The sequence below is a fragment of the Phocoena phocoena genome, chromosome 15 (genome assembly GCF_963924675.1).
Source record: "Phocoena phocoena chromosome 15, mPhoPho1.1, whole genome shotgun sequence".
In the NCBI taxonomy this organism is placed as follows: domain Eukaryota; kingdom Metazoa; phylum Chordata; class Mammalia; order Artiodactyla; family Phocoenidae; genus Phocoena; species Phocoena phocoena.
In genome coordinates, this window is record NC_089233.1 from 2068154 (window position 1) to 2086999 (window position 18846).

General features: G+C 53.8%; 1 protein-coding gene across 2 annotated transcripts in view; it reads right to left on the reverse strand.

The window, feature by feature from the left end:
• Window positions 1-15351, reverse strand: part of CARD11 (caspase recruitment domain family member 11) — a 30053-nt gene extending 14702 nt beyond the window's left edge. The window contains exons 1-11 of one of the 2 annotated variants that reach the window (XM_065892180.1): window positions 15066-15351; window positions 13515-13652; window positions 12084-12409; window positions 9050-9229; window positions 8017-8169; window positions 7458-7583; window positions 6712-6909; window positions 4655-4831; window positions 3679-3730; window positions 1985-2067; window positions 888-985 (exon numbers count right to left, since the gene is read on the reverse strand). In XM_065892180.1, the coding sequence (XP_065748252.1) occupies window positions 888-985; window positions 1985-2067; window positions 3679-3730; window positions 4655-4831; window positions 6712-6909; window positions 7458-7583; window positions 8017-8169; window positions 9050-9229; window positions 12084-12409; window positions 13515-13652; window positions 15066-15264 (1730 nt within the window). In that variant the 5' untranslated portion in view covers window positions 15265-15351. Of the gene's footprint in view, window positions 1-887; window positions 989-1984; window positions 2068-3678; window positions 3731-4654; window positions 4832-6711; window positions 6910-7457; window positions 7584-8016; window positions 8170-9049; window positions 9230-12083; window positions 12410-13514; window positions 13653-15065 lie in introns of both variants that reach the window. The other variant, XM_065892181.1, reaches the window with a different exon arrangement.
• Between the last annotated feature and the right edge of the window lie 3495 nt (window positions 15352-18846).

The window sequence follows — 18846 nt, forward strand, 5'->3', positions numbered from 1 at the left end:
GAGGAAGGTCGGCAGGTGGGTGGAGGGCTGTGGGCCATGGGAGGGCTGCACGAGGCTGGGTGCTTTGCTGGGAGGGCAGGGCGGCCCCAGAGCCTGCAGAGGCCGCATTAGCTGGTGTGAGGACGGACACGAAGAGCCGCTGAGCAGAGTCCCCGACAGCCCCACCTGCTACTTCCCACTCATTCCTCTCCCTGGATGCAGAGTGCCTAACGGCGTTTATAGTCGAACGGGCTGCATTGTGTGACGGGCCCAAATAGCTGAGCCTCCCTCAGACAGGACAGGTCGGGAGTGAGGCACGTGTTCCAAGAGTTCTGAGCTGTTCCTGTGTGGTTCCTGTGATGCAGTAATGAGGCCCAAGCCAGGTGGCTGGCAGGACCCAAGATGGAGATCCAGCCCCGCCGGCCACTCCTTGGTCTGGCCCTTCTAGGAACCACCGCCAACCTCTGACTCTGAACGTACGATGCTAAATATCTGGTGACTGGAAACACCTGGATGCCCAGGCATATCTCTACTGTGGTCTCCACAGTGGGGACACTGATGGCCTCCACGAGGTGAGGAAAGGGGAGAGACGGTAGCAATGAGGGGGACATTCACAGGGTCTCTCACTCTTTGGCAGAAAAAGCCAAGCTCTGGAACCATGGGATGGAGAAAGCTGATCTCTCGGTAGCAGGGGGCGAAGCGATGCTGGTTTCGTCATTTGCTGGCTAGCTGGGGGGCCCTGGGAAAGCCGTGTCCCTTCTCTGAGCCTCGGCTTGCCCATCTGTAAAATGGGCACCATCCTGCCTGTATCTCGAGCTTCCCTTAAGGACTGCCGAGTTAGTGAAGTGCCGAGCGGCACAGCAAGCACCAGGAACACGTCCCGCCCCCTCCCCCCACCTGTCACCCACCTCCGATGAGGCGCGTCTTCCTTACAGCGTCTGACGATGGAGTCGTTTCCTGGCGGCTCGGCCGTGATTGACATAATGCTGGAACGGCTTCGATGGGGCTGCTTCAGACACGCACACAGATGTGTTACGGGGAGCCGCGCCTCCGCGGGCGTACATGTTATATACACACAGACTAAGTTTAAATCAGATGCGTCCCCGCCTGCTATACAGGCAGTGTGCGCCCGCAAGCTGGTTCTCAGCGGCGACCTTGGCCGAAGAAGGCTCGCGCTCAGCCTGGGGCAGCCGAAGCCACCAAGCCTGGGGCACATCGGCTCGCCCCGGGAACAGGAAGCGGGGAGGCGGGTGGGAGCCCGAGAGACGGTCCTTGTTTGTGCCCAGCACGGGCGGGGTTCTCTGTCCCCAGAACTGCCCAGCCTTGGGCACCTGCTCTGGACGAGGGGAAGACCTTAGGGGCTGGCGGAGGCCCACGCAGACAGCTCGGCTGCTGGAGGGTGGCCCTTTGAGACGAGGCCCGCTGGCTCCTGGCAAGGGCTGCCTGAACTGAGTGCCTGGGATTTCCCCTCCCAGAGCTGGGCTCAGACAGGGGCCATTCCTTATTGTCTCTCTCCTTCAGGGCCTGATGCTGGAGTGGCTGACCAGCTTCCCAGGGCTTCCCCTCGGGGTTAGAATTTCTAATCCCACGCCTCCTGCCGCCTGGCTAGGGGGAGTGACACCGCTCTGCCCAGGTGGGCTGGAGGGAGGCGCGCAGGGGCTGGGCAGGCCTTGCTCTGCCGCTCCGGCCCCCGCCGGCTGCCCACCTCCAGCTGCCGGAGTCGCCAGGGGCTGAGAAGCGGCAGCAGGATCGTCAGCCGCCTGTGCCACTCGCCGCAGCCCTGCGGAGGCCCGTCTCTTCTGCCCACCGAGTGTCAAATTGGGAAAGGAGGCGGCAAGAAGGTGAAAATACATTGCGAGGCCAGGAGACATTGATCAGGGCCTGGGCTGCAGCCCTGGGCGAGGAAAGCAAGGGGGCCGGGCCCGCGGGGCGGGCGAGGCCGGGGTGGGGGGTCCGGCCCGAGCTCCGAGCCGGAACGGGGAGCAGCGCTGAGGGCCCTGCTCACCATCTTGGAGAAGGAGGTGGTGATGGGCAGCGACCCAGAGGAGCTGGGGCTGGCGTCCGTGACGTCTTCTTCGTGTCCCCTCCCTGTCCTCGGCGAATCGGGCAGGAGGAGCAGACGGAAGGGGCGGGGGAAAACGGGGAGGGCAGGGTCAGTGAGAGCCCCTGGGGCACTGCGTCCCTGGGGCCGTCCTGTGTGTGTGTGGGGGCGGCCTCCTCTCCCCTCCGCTTGAGGAAGAGCCGGGTCTTTTCACCACCACGTCCCTCCCCCCACACAGGCCCAGGGCGGCCTCGTCAAGGCTGGACGATGCCTTCTGTCTTGAGGGCCAAGGTGGGCATCCCGGCTGGCACTCCGGGTGGAACTGGGGCCGGAACGTCCCCACTAAACAGGCCGACTGGGGACTGGGGCCAATGGGCTGGGTGTGCTGCCTCCCGCGCGGCCCCTGGAGCCCCTTCGAGGCTGCCTGGGGGCTTCTGCACACTCCTTTCGGCCCTCGTCTTGCTGCAGGGGAGCGGTCAGCTTCCCCATCCACAGCCCCACGCGCTGGTATGTGCGCGTGCGTGTACATGCGTGCGCGTGTACGTGCACAGCCAGCTGTGCACGTGCATCCCGGTCCGCGGCGCCCTCGAGGGGACGAACCACAGTCCCCTCCCTGGTCCAGCACCCCACGTCAGGCAGCCGGCAAGGCTCCGTCTCCACTGCAGCCCTTTCCCTCTCCCGGGCACAAACGCCCTCTCCACTTCTGCCGGCCCCAGGCCCTCTACACCTCCCTTCTGTACAAGGTCCCTAAAACACCTCGTCTGGCCACCAGGGAAGTGGCTCGGCCCCCACCTTAGGGCTCCCCTTCCCCCGGTGTCCCCAGCAGGCGCAGCCCAGATCTGGACCCCTGGCTGCCCTGCTCTCCTCGGAGGGATGAAGCCCGTGAACTCGGGCCTGGCCGTCAACCTCTGCGGGCTCGTTCCTGGCGCCGTCCTGCTCTGAGCCCAGGAGGCAGCACAGCTTTCTGTATCACACGCTTTCCAGGCTGCATATCCATGTCTCTGCTTCCTGCTCCATCCCGGGGGGCCCTTCCGGAGGCCGTGCCCAGCGGCCTCAATTCTCCCTTTTCTAGACCCCGTCTGCACGTGCCCTCCTTGACAGATCCTTCTCCAGCCTTCTTCCAACCGCTCTCTTGGGTATCCAGGGCCACATTCCACCTCCTCACCGATGGCCCTGCCCGAGTACCTGGGCTCTGGAAGCATCTACGTGGACCTGCCAGCACCCGGCACACAGTAGGTGCCCGGTTCACCCAGGCAAACCCTCGCTAGCCAGCTGTCGCTCCAGAGTGGCGCTGAGGATGAGTGAGAGGAATTCTGGGGACAGTGTGTCTCGGAGAACCCGGGGTTGAGGGGTGAACTGGTGGCCTCCCATGCCGGGGACTGCCTGCCCGGAAGTCCGGGAGGGAGGCCAAGTATCGGGGCTCCGGACGGACCCACGGGGAGAGGACCTCAGATGTGACGTTTCCGTGGTCGGGGCTCCCGCCCTCTCCGATGACAGCAAACAGTAATCACCATCTGGACACCCTGCCGCCCCGGGGCCCCAGGGCCCCCGAGACCCCTCCCGGGTTAACCTTGCAGGATCGACGCCTACGATGGGAGAAACAGGTGGACCGAGAGTCAGAGTGACAGACAGGAGAGGGATCCGGGCGTCTCACTAACCTTGAAGATCTGATGTCCGCTTCAGGCTGATGGGGGATTTGGCCCTCTGCAGCTGAAAGAGGGGAGGGGAAGCAAGGAGACAGAGGACACAAATCAAACAAGGCCCGAGACACACGTCACTGGCGCTGAGGCAAGAAGGAAACTGAGGCGAGCCCACGCCGCCCTCGTCACGTGGCCGCAAGAACCACAGAGGACGCAGGATGCCCACGGACGCCCCACGGCCATGGCTCCCCCGGCCTGGCGCAGGCAGCCGCTGGTACAGACATGCTCGCCCCACGGGAGGCACTGCCACGTGGCTCGGATGGTACCAGGGCTGAGAGTGGAGGTGGGGTGGTATTGTGACGCTGAGCAGAACTGGCTGCACGGCATGGGGGAGTTTTCAGGAACAGACGAGGCTTCGGGGCAGCTGCCCCGGCCACCCCGGCCTTAGGTGCTGGCGGTGCCAGGCCGGCCTCCGAGGTGCCGCCCTAGGCCTTCCCCTCCCTGTGTGCGAGGGCGGGGAGAGCAGAGGCCCCGCCAGGCCCCGCGTGTGAGACCGTCTCATTCACTCAGTCACATTCATTCATTCCTCAGCTGATGGAGTGCGCTAGAGACAGAGCAAAGCAGATAGGATGAGTGCTGTAACTCCAGCTCCATCACAAGCCACTGACGTCGGTAAGCACGCGATATGCGCTCAATACCTACTGGTTGAGTAAACAGATGAATCTGGAGATCGTGCTTAGATCATTCTCTCTCCTCTCTCTGAACTGTACTACATTCGTAGGAGATGAGAGAATTCGCCGGAACAAGCAAGAAGCACAGAGCTGGCACGGTTTCCGTTCACAGGGCTGAGGGCGGTCCAGTCGCCTCAGGGGTCCGAGACCCGCCCCAGGACCACGTGAGGCCCAGCTGCCTCCTCCCCCGCGTGCAGGGGGCCCCCAGCTCCCCGGTCCCCACCCCCGCCCCAGGATGGCCCTCCCCGGCTGCGTGCAAGCACCTGGATGCCCTTCAGGTTCATCCTGCGCTTGGGCGGGTGGTAGGGCAGGAAGTAGCGGCTGTCCTCTGGCGAATCCTCTGAGGTTGAAGAATCGTCAGCCTCCTGACCGTTGGTCCTGGGGCTGGTGTCCCCAAAGTTCTGAGAGATGATGGTCACTGGTAGGTTCCTGGGCAAACTCTGGAGACAAGGGGAGGCCGTGTCCGTGACGGAGCACGGAGGAGCTGCCACCACGCGCAGGAACAAGCTCTAATGGCACCATCACTCCCTCGGGCACCCAAGCTTGAAGCTCCGGATGGCCTCTTCCTCTTTCCTGACCCCCGCGTCCACCCCGATGCCAAGACCTATCACGCTAGCTCCACCCTCCTCACGAGACCCCCGCCCCCATCTCCCTCCCGCCGGGGCCCTGGCGCAGACCCTCGCACTGTGCTGTCTACGGTAGTAGAGGAACTGCCTCCCAGATGGTGTTGGCCCCTTATCTGATACGCCACCACCAGATCCACAATTTCAGGCCCTAGGCCCAAGCTACAAATCTAAGAAATGTTGCTGAATGCCTGGATAATGATAACAACGGGGCCAGGTACTGTCCTAAGTAACTTACAGCCGTTATCTGAAGCTGAGGTGCAACAATAGTAAATAACTTCTGGTTGGTCCCCTCAAGGCCACGTAACACCCTCACGCTACGCTGCCTCCAAACCCAAAGCGTTTGGCCTTACTTCCCCGCACAAAATCCTTCACGTCCAAGAATAACTCACGACCAGCCTCCCTAGCCGACGGGCCCACTCGGCTCCCTCCTGCTACCCGCTCCAGCCCACCTCCTGCCTGTCCCCGCCTCCCACTCCATGGATGACAGACCTGCCAAGCGCGGCCTGCCGACGGCATGCCATGGGTGTCACACCTCCAGGCCTTTGCTCGTGGTGTCCCCGTGGGCTGGAATACAGCCCCATCTTTCCTCACCTAGCCAGGCGCTGTCACAGCTTTCGTTCATAAATTCAGCAGATGCTCCCCGAGGGTCCACCCTGTGCCTGGCCCTGTGCTACACGTTGGACAGACAGAGGGGCCTACACGGAGCTTCTGCGTCACTACAAACTGTAGGAAACGCGCAAAAGTTGAGGGCGTAACACAGAGGCTCCTGGTTTCCATCAGGAACCGGCGAAGGCCTAGCTGAGGAAGTTGACACTTCAGCCAACCCCAGAAGGGGGTCAGAACTTGGCCAGGGGAAGTCCGGGGACAGCATTCCAAATGGAGGTCCCGAGGCTGGCTTCTCCTGTAGGGAGTCTTTCCCGGAACCCTGACAGAATGGAGGCCTCCACCCCTGGGCGCCTACAGCGCCCCTTCAATGCGTAATTTACAACACTTGCGTTGAAATGTCACGCTCCTGGATCTGCGTCCAGCACTAGATCTGAGTCCTCTGGGCGAGGGGCTGGGAGGGTGGGTCCGATCCCGGTTTCCCTGGGTGACTGACTAGCGATGCCCTCGGGGAAGTTACTCAGCTGCTTGTGTCTGGATTCTACCCTTCGCCAAGGAAGACAGCGATCTTACTGTCCTGGCGGGCAGTCCTGTGGCACAGAGGGCACTTAGCACGGTACCTGCAGACACAGGCACCCAAGCCCACAGCTACGAGAGTGATAGTATCATCTATCTGCCCGCATCACGGCATCGCTCACTTCGGGGCGCCTGGGGCCCCGCTGTGACACGTGCCTGAACTTCAGATCGAGATAAATGACGGTTTCCTTACAGGCCCTACTGACTTTAATGGGAGCAGGGCGTCTTACACCCGATGACCGTCCAGAGGGGTTTAAGGAAACCCAGGGGCAGGCTGATGGCCGACAGAGGTCCCCCGAGGAGGAGCTGCGGTTCTAACGCGGGAGTGACTTGCCCGAGATCACCCGGCCAGCAAGCGGCCGGGCCAGGGTTTCGTCCTGCCTCTTCTAGCTTCAAAATGAGCGGCTTCTACTCATCACGACCCAGACACACGCGGTTCAGGGGCACGGCTGCTCTGGGTGCGGGAGGGAAGGGTGTGCTTCCTCGCGGGAGCGCACGCGCCCGGCCAGCCCCACCTGCTCGAGGCTGCCGCTGTCCTTGGAGAGGCGCCGGAGTTTGCTCTCCAGGTTCACGATGCAGGCTTCCCGCCGGACCATCTCAATCCTCATCTCATCGTTCTTCTCCTCCAGCTCGCGGATCTGTTTCCTGTACTTGTCCTTTTCAATTAAGCACTGGGAGTACTGGGTCTGCGCCTCGTCCCGGGAATGGAAGGCCTGCCCGGAGGAGGAGAGGGACGAGGCCGATTGGCTCTTCGCCCCGACGCTCCCAAGTCACACCCAGACGCCCGCTCCCCAGCCCATGTGTCAGTTCCACGGCCTCTGGCCCTTTCCTGGACCCTGACCCTTGGGTGTTTCAGTCGATACCATCCTGAACAACACGTCACAGCCCCCGTCTGTCCAGCCTCGGCTGTGTCTCTTGGAGCCCACCCTCCGCCCTAGCGAGTGGCGCCATTATTATCATTCCCACTTCACAGACGAGGCCTCCAGGGAGTGGCAGCTCGCCTGCAGCCACGCGTCTGAAGAGTGACGGGGTCTGGACCTGGCCATCTTACTCTAAAGCCCAGGCCGCCAGGGTCCAGCTCAGGCCCCCATGCTATTCAAACGAACTGGGATAGAATTCACTTTGGGAACGGAAGCAGGCAAGATGGATTCACGAGTGATTCCAGCGGAGTTAACGACACTGCCCCGGACAAAACCTCCCGCTGGACCCCACGGCCCGGAGCCCGCAGGCCTGCCGCGCAGCCGCCCCGGGCGGCCCGTACCTGGTCGCGCTCCCGCTCTACCTCCTCCAGCTGCAGCATTAGGGTGTTCATGCGGTGCTTGTACATCTCGCAGTCCTTCCCCAGGGTCGAGCACTTCAGCTGCAGGTCCTCTTTCTCCTCCAGGTACTGCGAGCACAGGGGGAGATCGACACACGCGTCAAGCGGTCACCTATCGGGGCCGAGAGCCATTTTCTGGCTGCGTCTTCCCGGAGCCGGCCTGCACCTCCCCACAGGGCCTGACCTTGTGAGAGTCAGCTCTCTGACCAGAAGGGACCAAGGTAAAAGGCCAGTCCACCAACGGAGATTTGCTGTGGACCTACTACGTGCCAGGGAATGAGCGGGAGACAGGGTGGACGCCGGGTGCGCCCTCCCGTGGCCTTCAGCCGGGGGGAGATGGGTGTCGCGCTGACGCACAGGGAATTTACACCAGGGGCCAGACCTGGTCCCTGGAAGAGAGCGTGGGCTCTGGAGGTTCCACTAACACACATCCGTGCACAGGGGCTCCCGGCCCGAGGGTGTCAGCTGGGTGGGTGCTGCCCCGACCGCCCATGGGGCCCACCTTGTCCCTCAGCTCCTCCGCCTGGCGGACCTCCTCCTGCAGGTTGTAGATCTTGTTGACGAGCTCCTGTCGGTCCTCCAGGGCCTCCTTGCGGTCATGCTCCAGGATGTCCAGGATGGCCTTGTCCGAGTCTGGCAGGCTGCGCTTCCCGGCCTGGGCGGGCGGGGAGTGCGTAAGTGGGGGAACGTTTAACGGTGCTGGGGGCAGGGGGAGGGCAGGGAGCGTGGGGCCCGGGAAGGCGGCAGACGAAAGTGCCGGCGACACACTGAGCGAGCGCAAGGTTTTGTGCCAGGGAAGCAGAGAGAGGCAAGGGTCGCTGTCTCTCGGGGTCCCTAAGCAGCTTATGATTTACGAATTTTATCACCTGGAAAGAAGCAGAAACATCCTGATGCCTGTTGTTCTGCCCCGGCTCTTATCAGAGCTCAGAGGAGCACTTGCTGCCTCTCCACACACTTCACAGGTGACAACAAAGAGAGGGCTGATCTGCCTTCCAGATGCCTCCCCTGAAATACCAACTAATCTCTCCGACTAAACCGGGACGCATCCTCTGCTCTGAACGAGAGCCTTCCGCGCCAGGCAGCCAGTCCTGGGGGGCGGGGGGGATCATTCCGGAGGAAGGGGCGGGTGCCTTTTTTCTTTCCCTGCGTACGTGTTTTGGGCTATTATTCCTCGGTACCTACAGATGATTCTGTGATGGCAAAGGTGGGGGGAGGCTCCTGAAGTTTTAACAAATCACACAGAGCTGAGAGTTGAGTTTCTTGGAATCTTTAAGGCAAGAAGATTTCTCGGATGTACTTTTCTCACAGCACCCAGGGCAGTGATTTTGTGTGAATGGTGATTTTCACAGAATGATTCAGCCGAGGGAACATCGCCACAAGTTTTATCTCACATAATGTCGTGCCTCTGAGAAGTGGGTGGTGTGGTCACCCCCGCTGACAGAGGAGGGACTAAGGTGCCCAAGGACGACACGAATTCTCTGTGGTCCCCGACCCTCATCCTCCCTTGCGCCCACTGTGCCCGCACTGGCCCTCACCTGGATGATGGACTGCAGCTCCTGGATTTTGGTCTTCAGCATCTCATTCTCCCGCTCCAGCTCCAGAACTTGCTCCTTCTTGGGCCGGTTCTCGATGTCGTTCTTTAGTTTCAGCGACTGATTCCTCTCCAGCTTGCATTCCTCCTCCATCTTATTCAATCGATGCTTGAGCTGGTCGATCTGAAACACCCACAGGGTGCCGAGGGGAGAACGCAGTTGGCAGGAGACATTCAGAAGAGGCAGTGCCTCCCAGATCCTACTGGACTTCCAGCATGAGCTGTGCTCTGCCCCCCTCTCTCCTTCCTCCAGTTGGTGACAGAGAAGGCCTCAAAGAAACCTCTTCCAGGGAAACAAACCACCCCCTCCTTGTTGAGGAAGAGGGCCCTGATCCATTAATTTAGAACAGTTCTAAAGCAGTTACGTCCCCTGGAAGAATTCCTCAGGCAACTTTTGTGGAGTGGAACAGATTACAGACTAGGATCAAAGGTACCCAACCTGGTGTTTCCCCGAGGTATGTTATCCATTTTAAAGGTGTTTTAGGATGGGTTCCAAACTCTGATCCTCAGAAGTCAAGATCCCCTCAAGAACCCTCGTGTTATCGCAGGGAGCAAAGAGATGGGGGGCGGCGGGGGGGATCCGGGCCCCACCCTGACTTCACATCCCACAGTAGTTCTGCACATGTACATGTTTTGGCCTCTTGTGTTCACACAAGATTTTAGTTGAACAAATGGCATTGCTGCCACTGACAGGATCTCTGGCCTAAAGGACCTGCCCAGACCTAGTGTGTAAGAAAGAGTGGCTTCCTGGAGGAGGAGGCAGTTACTACCCCTGGAAATGGGACAACTTCTCCAGCTGTGCTGAGCTTCACCCAGGAGGCGAGTGTGAGGAACTGAGACCAGGAGGAAGCTTCTTAAACCTCTGTGACTTAGCCTGGCTGCTTCCCCAAACTGATCAGCCTTGGTAAAACACCTAGAAGAGGAAGATTGTTTTCAAGGTCTGCAAGGAAGAGGGTACCAAATGGGTGAGTGTCCTTTTTCAATTCTAGGCTTATGGGAGGAACATCTCAAGAAATCTGGCAGGTAGAGGGTGGTGGCTTCAGCAAGGAAGGGACCTCGGCTGTACGCCCGTGGTCTGAGGGAAGGAGCAAAGAGGAATGCAGGGAAGCAGCCTGGGCCTGAGAAACGGCCTAGCACTCAGCTGGCCAGATGTTCTTTTAAGTTCTAGATATGGTTTCTCACTGTTACTATATGGCCAGAAAAACATAAAACAGGAGAAAGTTCTAGGAGAGAAAGTTTTACACCTCCGCCACAGGTTAACACCTCCAAACCCTACATGAGACAGCACAGGAACCTTGCTTCCTGGTCACACTCACACACACACACACACACACACACACTCCTCCTCAGTCTTGGAAGATGAACCCAAGTGACCTGTTCTGGGTCCAGATCCCCAGTCCCATCCAAGTGGACACAAAGTGAGTGCTTACTAGGTCAGCCATCTTGCCAAAGACATATTTCAGCACCTCAGCAATCCTAGGGCGTAGGTATAATTTTCATTTCCATGTAACTGGCATTTACGAACGAGGAAAGTGAGGCCAAGGACCAACTAAGTGGTAAAGCCAGAAGAAGTCAGATTTGAAGTCAAATCCAAAGGATTTCGAAGCTCTTGCTTTTTGCCTGCTACGTCGCTGACTCAATCCACCTGAATTCTAGTGGGCTGTTTACTGATCTGTCTGGTTCAACTAAACTGTAAGTGACCTGAGCACAAATCAGGTTATTTATGCCTATGTCCCCCACAGTGCTTAGCACCGTGCCTCACACATGGCAGGTGCTTAATAAATATTCTGAGGGTCTATTTTCCACCCCGCAGCCAGAGTGACCTTTCTAGATATAAATCAGTTGTCACTCGCAGCTCTCAATCCCTCAGTGGCTTCCATCACTACTGGAATAAATTGCAAAGTTCTTACCAAGCCCCCAGGATCTGCACCCTGGCCGTCTCCCATTTGCTCATTCGGCTCCAGCCCCACTGGCTCTCCTGCTGTTTCTCAAAAACACCACGCATGGCCGCTACCTGGGGCCTTTGCACTTGCTCTTCCCCTGAGACTTGCAGGGCTGGCTCCTCCCTTTCCTCAGATCTCTGCTCCTGTGTCTCCTTCTCAGGAACGCTTCCTGACCATCCTATTTAAAACGGCAACCCTCACTCACTATCCCGAAACTCTTTTCTCCCTCTTCTTAATAGCACTTATTACTACCAGCGATTGACGCATTTCTTTTCTGATTAGAATGTGAGCTCCATGACAGCAGGGCTTCGTTCTGAGTTATGTATCGCTGGAAAAGAGGCTGGTGCAAGGCGGTGGATGAGTGAAGCAATTCCCTTCTCCATCTCCCTTTTGGAAGTAAACTCGTTAATGACATCTATCATTTGGCTGCTGGATTGTTCACGGATAAGTGACTATTCCACTGTGCCATGCTGCGCTTTGTGGATACAGCTGTGAAGGGCAGAGTCCTGGCCTCAAGGATCTCATGAATCCACGGGACAGGTGCTGTGCCCATCTCCTCGCTAATTTTCCCGAGGGCCATAGAGCTGGGCAGGCCCCTGAATCCTCCATCGCCCCCCTCACCCAGCACGGGTGCAGGGCCCATGAGCTGGGCCCACGTACGCATCTCTGGTTCACGTGCCTAGCGGGTCCTCGCTCCGGAGCAAGTGGGAAGCTCCGCCGGGTCCGGGTGCGCAAGTCTGCACATGCGCACAGGGGCCTGCAGGGCTCCTGAGCAGGAGGGCAAGCTCACCGGGCCTGTGCGCATGTGCAGACACGCGCGGTGGATCTGGGCGCTAAACCGGCGCCGAGCCTCGCTGGGTTGGCGAGCGCACGCGCACAGTCGATCTAGGCTGCCGGAACGCCCGCGTCTTCCTTTCTCCCTCACCCGGCCAGGTGTTAAACCCTGCGCCTGCCTGCCTGGTGGTCTTTGCCCCGGTGGCCTTCGCTTCCCGCTCACTCACTTCGGCCCAGCAGCTCCCGCCACGTGCCCCTCACCTCGAGTTGGAGGTCCCGGCTCCGCATGACCGCCATGTTTTTCTCTTCGCTGAGCTGGGCGTAGCGCATGGCCAAGTTGTAGTTGTCATCCTTCACCTTGACCAGCTCGTCGTTGTAGCTGTCCCGCTCCTCCTTCATCTTGTAGTACCGGTCCCGGAAGGTCAGCAGCTCCACCTGTGTCAGCGTCAGCTGCTTCCTGTCGTCCTCCAGCTGTCGTGACTTGGCCAGCAGCTCACACCGCTGCAGGTCCTTGGCCTTCATCTGCTGTTGCAACTTGATGACCTCGTTCATCAGGAAGTGCGTGAGGCCCTCGTGGCCCTCCTCCACTGTGGAGAGGGGGGCACCCAGTCAGGCCTGAGGACTGGGGAGGGGAAGAAGGGGGTTCCAGACGTGGGGCAGGTGTCATTCGTTCCCTCATTCACTCACCAACATTTTACTGAGCTCTTACTACCCATCAGGCACCGGGGATTCAGGGTGCGCAAGACAGCCTTGGTCCCGGTAGAGCTTATGTCTGGCAAGGGAGACAGACATCAAAAAAGCAAGTGATCACACGCAAATATAGCTACAGATCGAGAGGACTGCACAAAGTAAAGGTATAGGGGACTGTGAGAGTGTGTGATGGGGTGGAGGGGGACCAGATCCAGCTGAGTGGACAGAGGCATTAGAGGAGGCTCCCGATGGATGAGCTATTGAGGAGAGAAAAGACATTCTAGGAAGGTGGAACAACATTGCCAAGGTCCTACGGGAAGGGAAGAGGAACCTGGCACATTTCAGAAACTGAAGGAAAACCGAAGTGGCTGGAGCTCAGACAGAGGGAGAGGCAGAAAGGTGAGGCTGGGAGTGTCATCAGGGGCTGGACCACGTAGGGTCCCTGTGGGCTGCACTGGGGTCTTTAGATGGCAACAATGGAAAGCCACTGAAAGGTTTTAAGTAGGGGAGGGTGACATGAGGAGTAGAGAACTCATTGGATCAGAGCAGGAATGGATATAAAGAGCTGATAGGGTTGTATGGGTCTTGACTAGGATAGTGGTGTATATGGAGAAAAGACTGATTTAAGAATACTTAGGAAGGAAAATTAAGATGACAAGATGACCACGGGCTCTGGTTCATGGGATACTGGCAGGAGGGTAGGCAAAGGAAAGGACAAGATGAAGAGGGTAGGGGGAGTTCCACCCCCCCAACACTCATGGCGGATGTTCAGTAAACACCCACTTCCCTTGATTCAGTTTGTCCCTCTGTGACCTACATTTCATCATCAGGCAGAAATAAGTGGTCGACAGTTCCTAAGTGCCACTGGGGCACTGTCCTGACGTCACAGATCCATAACCTTAGAGCTGTCCCACCACTGGACACACACACACACACACACACACACACACACACACACACCCCTCCCATCACAGTCCGAATGCTGATGGTAAAGCCACTTACCCACGATGGTGGAGAATCTACGAGTGGGTTCCTTTCCGGTCACCAGTTTGTACAATTCTGGGTAGTAAAATTCCAGACTCTCCAAGAAGGCCACGTAGCCCCTTTGCCCCTTCGTATGGAGAATGTCCAGCAGTCGGCCTAGAGGAAAGGCCAAATCACTCGGTGGTCAGAAGCGTCCATGTCTCCGAGTCCAGTCTTATGCTGGGCTCACATCCAGACAGTACACTCTTAAGAAGAGAGTCTCACCACATCCTGTCACTCCTGAGTTATATCTTACAGTCCGGCTAATGTAAATCGAAGTGCCAGGCCCTCGGCAGGGATTGTGAGTGTTAGTTTCCTTTCCCCCAAAGACTGGTGGAACCAGAAGCAGCCATAGGAAACCAACAGTCTTAAAGAGCTTCCCAACTGACCAGGGCTAAAATTAACCACACAGGCGTCTGTGATCGAAGGAGGATGGATGTACAGCAGTGGTTACGGAATAATATATGGTTCTCTGGGATTCAGACCAGGAAGATAAGTATTTGGGTGGGGAGCTAGGAAAAGTCCTAGGAAGCAGGAATAGCTCCATGTTCTTCAGTGGGATTATCACATAGCCTGGGAACGTCTTTCAGCTGTTTCTTCCCTTGAGGTCCTAAAACTCAATCCTTCCCCTAGGGTAGACATAATAAATAAATTTCATCTTGTGTCACCTGACTGTTTGTCACAGCGGCCCGGATTCTAAAGTTACATCCAGGCTCAGGAGGAAAACATGCTGGGATTAGTGATGTTTGTCAGGTATGCAAAGGAGAGTCATAGCATATGAGCTACTTATCACCAGTCATACTGTGGGCAAGTGAGTTTCAACCCTCTTAAACTGTGAACCACAGAAAGAGATGTATTTTACATTGTGACCATGTGCTTGCACACAAAGACATATTTTGCTACAAACATATATGTGAATGCACACACAGATGTATACAAACCACACTTACTACCTACCTTTAATGAATGTGATAAAGTGTCATGGACCCCTAGGCAGTCTGGAAAAGCCTATGGACCCTTTACCAGAATAACATTTTCAGACAGATAAAATGCATTGGATTACAAAGGGAATCAATCGTAATAAGATACGTTAACAAATATTAAATTTGCAACTCAGTAAACAAATGTGCTTCTTTATTAATGCATCAAATAAGCCAATCTCTTGGCAGGTCTAATAACTACTGTAACTTCAAGGGAAAGATGAGTATAAATGATATTTTGGAAATCTGTAATAGCTGTAATGTGATAAGAAGATATCCGTAATGTTTACTGTTGACAAAGACACAGGTATTGCTAATCATCGTGATTTGTTGCCTACCTGCATCCATAATTGAAGGGAATGCTAAGTCTTAGGTTGGTAAAATAAAGATGTAATTGCCCCCCCACCAAGTTAATAGACCCTCTCTACCCGTGGACAGTTTGGTGGGGGACCGGGGGGGGGGGAGAGGTCTACGGACTCCAGTTAAACATCCCTGCCTGAGAGAAACATCATTTTGCTACAGCTAACTGTAAGTTGTCTCCTGAGGTTACCTGCCCGGTTGATCTTGGACGGCAGCATGGGAGCATTAAGCACTTCATCTTCATCTTGTTCGTCAATGACCTTGCACTGGCGCAGGTAGGGGGTGAGCTTGGCTGGGTTGATGTAGCGGCTTAGCATGTGCCTGTTGCACTCCACATTCTCCCACAGGGCATCCTCTTCATCCTTCAGTGTCTGCATGTAGTCGTCCATCTCTGGCACCCCTCCTTTTAGACATAAACCCCAGCAAGGTTAATAGAACAGCCTCACTGGACTAGCTCTATAAACTTTGGAGAGATCTCCGGTATCCACCGTTAAGTGAAAAAACAGTAGAGAAAAACATATATATTCTACCTTTTATTTGAGAAAGAAAGGGATAGGAAGAGACATATATTTCTTTACGTACTAAACACAAACAATGGATGGATAAGCCATAAAATTAAAACAAAAATTATAGGGAGAGAGGGAGAATTTTGTAGTTGGAGTATATCCTTTCCTTCCAAGTTTTTATATCTTACGAAGAATTTATATTTCCAAAAACAATATATGCTATACTTTTTGTTTTACGGTTTCACATAAATGGCATCATACTATATGCTTTCCTGTTTCCTTTTTCAACTTGCTTTTTCCTCTCTGCATTTGCTGAGATTTATCTAGGTTGATACATACAGACCTAATTCATTCATTTTTAAAAACAGCTTTGTTGAGATATAGTTCATGTAGTGTACCATTCACCTTTTAAAAGTGTACAATTCAATTGTACAATTGTACAATTGTACAATTCTTAGTACAGTCTCAGAGTTGTACAACCATCGGCACAATTAATTTTAGAACATTTTCATCACCCCCCAAAGAAACTTCATACCCTTCAGTAGTCACTTCCCTCCAATACCTGCTCCTCCAACCTTAGGCAACCACTAATCTATCTTCTGTCTCTGTAGACTCGCCTGTTCTGGACATTTCACTTAAATGGGATTGTACAACATGTGGTCTTTGGTGCCTGGCTTCTTTTCAAGGTTCATCCATGTTGTATGTAGCATGTTTCAGTACTTTTTATTGAGGAATCCTTTCTCATTGTATGGATATATCACATCTTGTTTATTCATCCATTGATGACTTTGGGTTATTTGGTTATTACGAATTATGCTACTATGAAGATTCATGTACACGTTTTTATTTCCCTTGAGCAGATATGCAGAAATGGAACCGATGAGCCATAAGGTAACTCTATGTTTAACATTTTGAGGAACTGCTAAACTGTTTCCCAAAGTGGCTGCGCCATTTTACATTCCTGCTAGCGATGTATGAGGTTCTAATCTATTCCTGCTAGCAATGTATGAGGTCCTAATCTGTTCCTGCTAGCAATGTATGAGGTTCTAATTGTCAACAATTATTCTTGTCCATCGTGTTTAGTACAGCCATCTGAATGGCTGGGAAGTGGTATTTCACTGTGGTTTCGATTTGTATTTCCCTACGAACTAATGACATTGAGCATCTTTTCATGTGCACATTGGCCATCTGTGCATGAGAAATGCCTATTCAAATCCTCTGCCCATTTTTAAATTGGACCTTTGTCTTTAATATGGAATTTTTATGTGTTCTGGATACAAGTCAGATATATGATTTGCATATATTTTCTCCTATTCTGTTGGTTACCTTTTCACTTTCTTAAAGGTATTATTTGTAGCACAAAAGTTTTTAATTTTGATGTAGTCCAATTTCTTTTTTCACTTGTGCTTTTGGTGTGCATCTAAGAAACCATTACTTAATTCAAGGTTATAAAAATTTACTTCTATTTATTTTCCTAAGAGTTTTATACTTTTAACTCTCACATTTAGGCCTATGATGCATTTTGAATGAATTTTTGTGTATGGTGTGAGGTAAGGGTCCAACTGTTTTTAACATGTGGATATTTAGTTGTTCCAGCACAATTTGTTGAAAAGATTCTTCTTTCCCTACTGAATGGCCTTGGCACCCTTGTCAAAACTCAATTTACCATAAATGTGAGTGTTCAGGGCTTCCCTGGTGGTGCAGTGGTTGGGAATCTGCCTGCCGATGCAGGGGACACGGGTTCGAGCCCTGGTCCGGGAGGATCCCACATGCCGCGGAGCGACTGGGCCCGTGAGCCACAACTACTGAGCCTGCGCGTCTGGAGCTTGTGCTCCACAACAAGAGAGGCTGCGATAGTGAGAGGCCCGTGCACCGCGATGAAGAGTGGCCCCCGCTCGCCACAACTAGAGAAAGCCCGCGAAAAGAAATGAAGACCCAACACAGCCAAAAATAAATAAAAAAAAAAAAAAAAAAAAAAATGTGAGTGTTCATTTCTGGACTCTCAATTCTATTCCATTGACCTATATGTCTATCCTTATGCCAGTACCACACTGTCTTCATTACTGTAAATGTGCCGTAAGTTTTGAAATTGGGAAGTATGAGTCTTCCAACCTTGCTCTTCCCATTTCAGATTGTTTTGGCTATTCCGGTCCCCTTGCAATTCCATATGAATTTTAGGGATCAACTAGTCAATACTTGCAAAAAAAAGTAGTTGGGATTTTGATAGTGAATCTGTTGCATATGTAGATCAATTTGAACAGGTATTACTATCTAACAATTAAGTGTCATGCTCCAAGAATATGGGATGTGTTTCTATTAATTTAGATCTTCTTTGATTTCTTTCAGCAATGTGTTGTAGTTTTCAGTGTACACTTCCTTTGCTAAATTTATTCCTAAATTCTTTTTGATGGCATTGTAAATGTGAACGGCATTCTTATTTGTTGAATAAAATTCATTGTTAACATATGGCTGTACAATAAATGACTTCTGTATATTGCTGTTCCATCCAGCAGATTTACTGAAATCATTTATTAGTTCTAATAGTTTGTTAGTGGATTCCTTATGACAGGATGTTTTCTATATGACTTGCCTATATATAAATGTCATCTGCAATTACACTGCTTTACTTCTGTCTTTTCAATCTGGATGGCTTTTCTTTTCTTTTCTTCTCTTTTTTTTCCCCTCTAATTTCCCAGGCTAGAACTTCTAACACAGTGTTACATAGAAGAGGCAAGAATGCACATCCTTTTCTTGTTCTTTTTTTTTTTAGTGGTACGTGGGCCTCTCACTGTTGCGGCCTGTCCCGTTGCGGAGCACAGGCTCCGGACGCGCAGGCTCAGCGGCCAGGGTCCACGGGCCCAGCTGCTCCACGGCACGTGAGATCTTCGCGGACCGGGGCATGAACCCGTGTCCCCTGCATCGGCAGGCGGACTCTCAACCACTGCGCCACCAGGGAAGCCCCCTTTTCTTGTTCTTGATCACAGGGGAAAAGCATTCAGTTTTCACTGTTAAGTATGATGTTACCTGGTTAAGTGTGTGTGTGTGTGTGTGTTTCAGACGTTCTTTATCAGGCTGAGGAAATTCCCTGAGTATTTTTGTCACAAAAGGATGTTTAATTTTGTCAAATGCTTTTTCTGCATCCAACTACCATATAGTTTTTAGCTTTGATTCTATTAATATATTACATTGATTTTCAAGTATTAAACAAACCTTGCATTCTTGCTGTGAATCCCGGTTAGTTATGGACTTGTTGTATTTGGTTTGCTGTGAATCCTGTTAGTTATGGACTTGTTGGATTTGGTTTGCTGTGAATCCCGGTTAGTTATGGACTTGTTGGATTTGGTTTGCTAGTATATTTTTGAGCATTTTGGCATCCACACCTTATGGGAGATGTTAGTCAGTAGTTTTCTTTCCTCGTGATGTCTGACTGGTTTTGACATCAGGGAAAATTTTTCCTCATAGAAT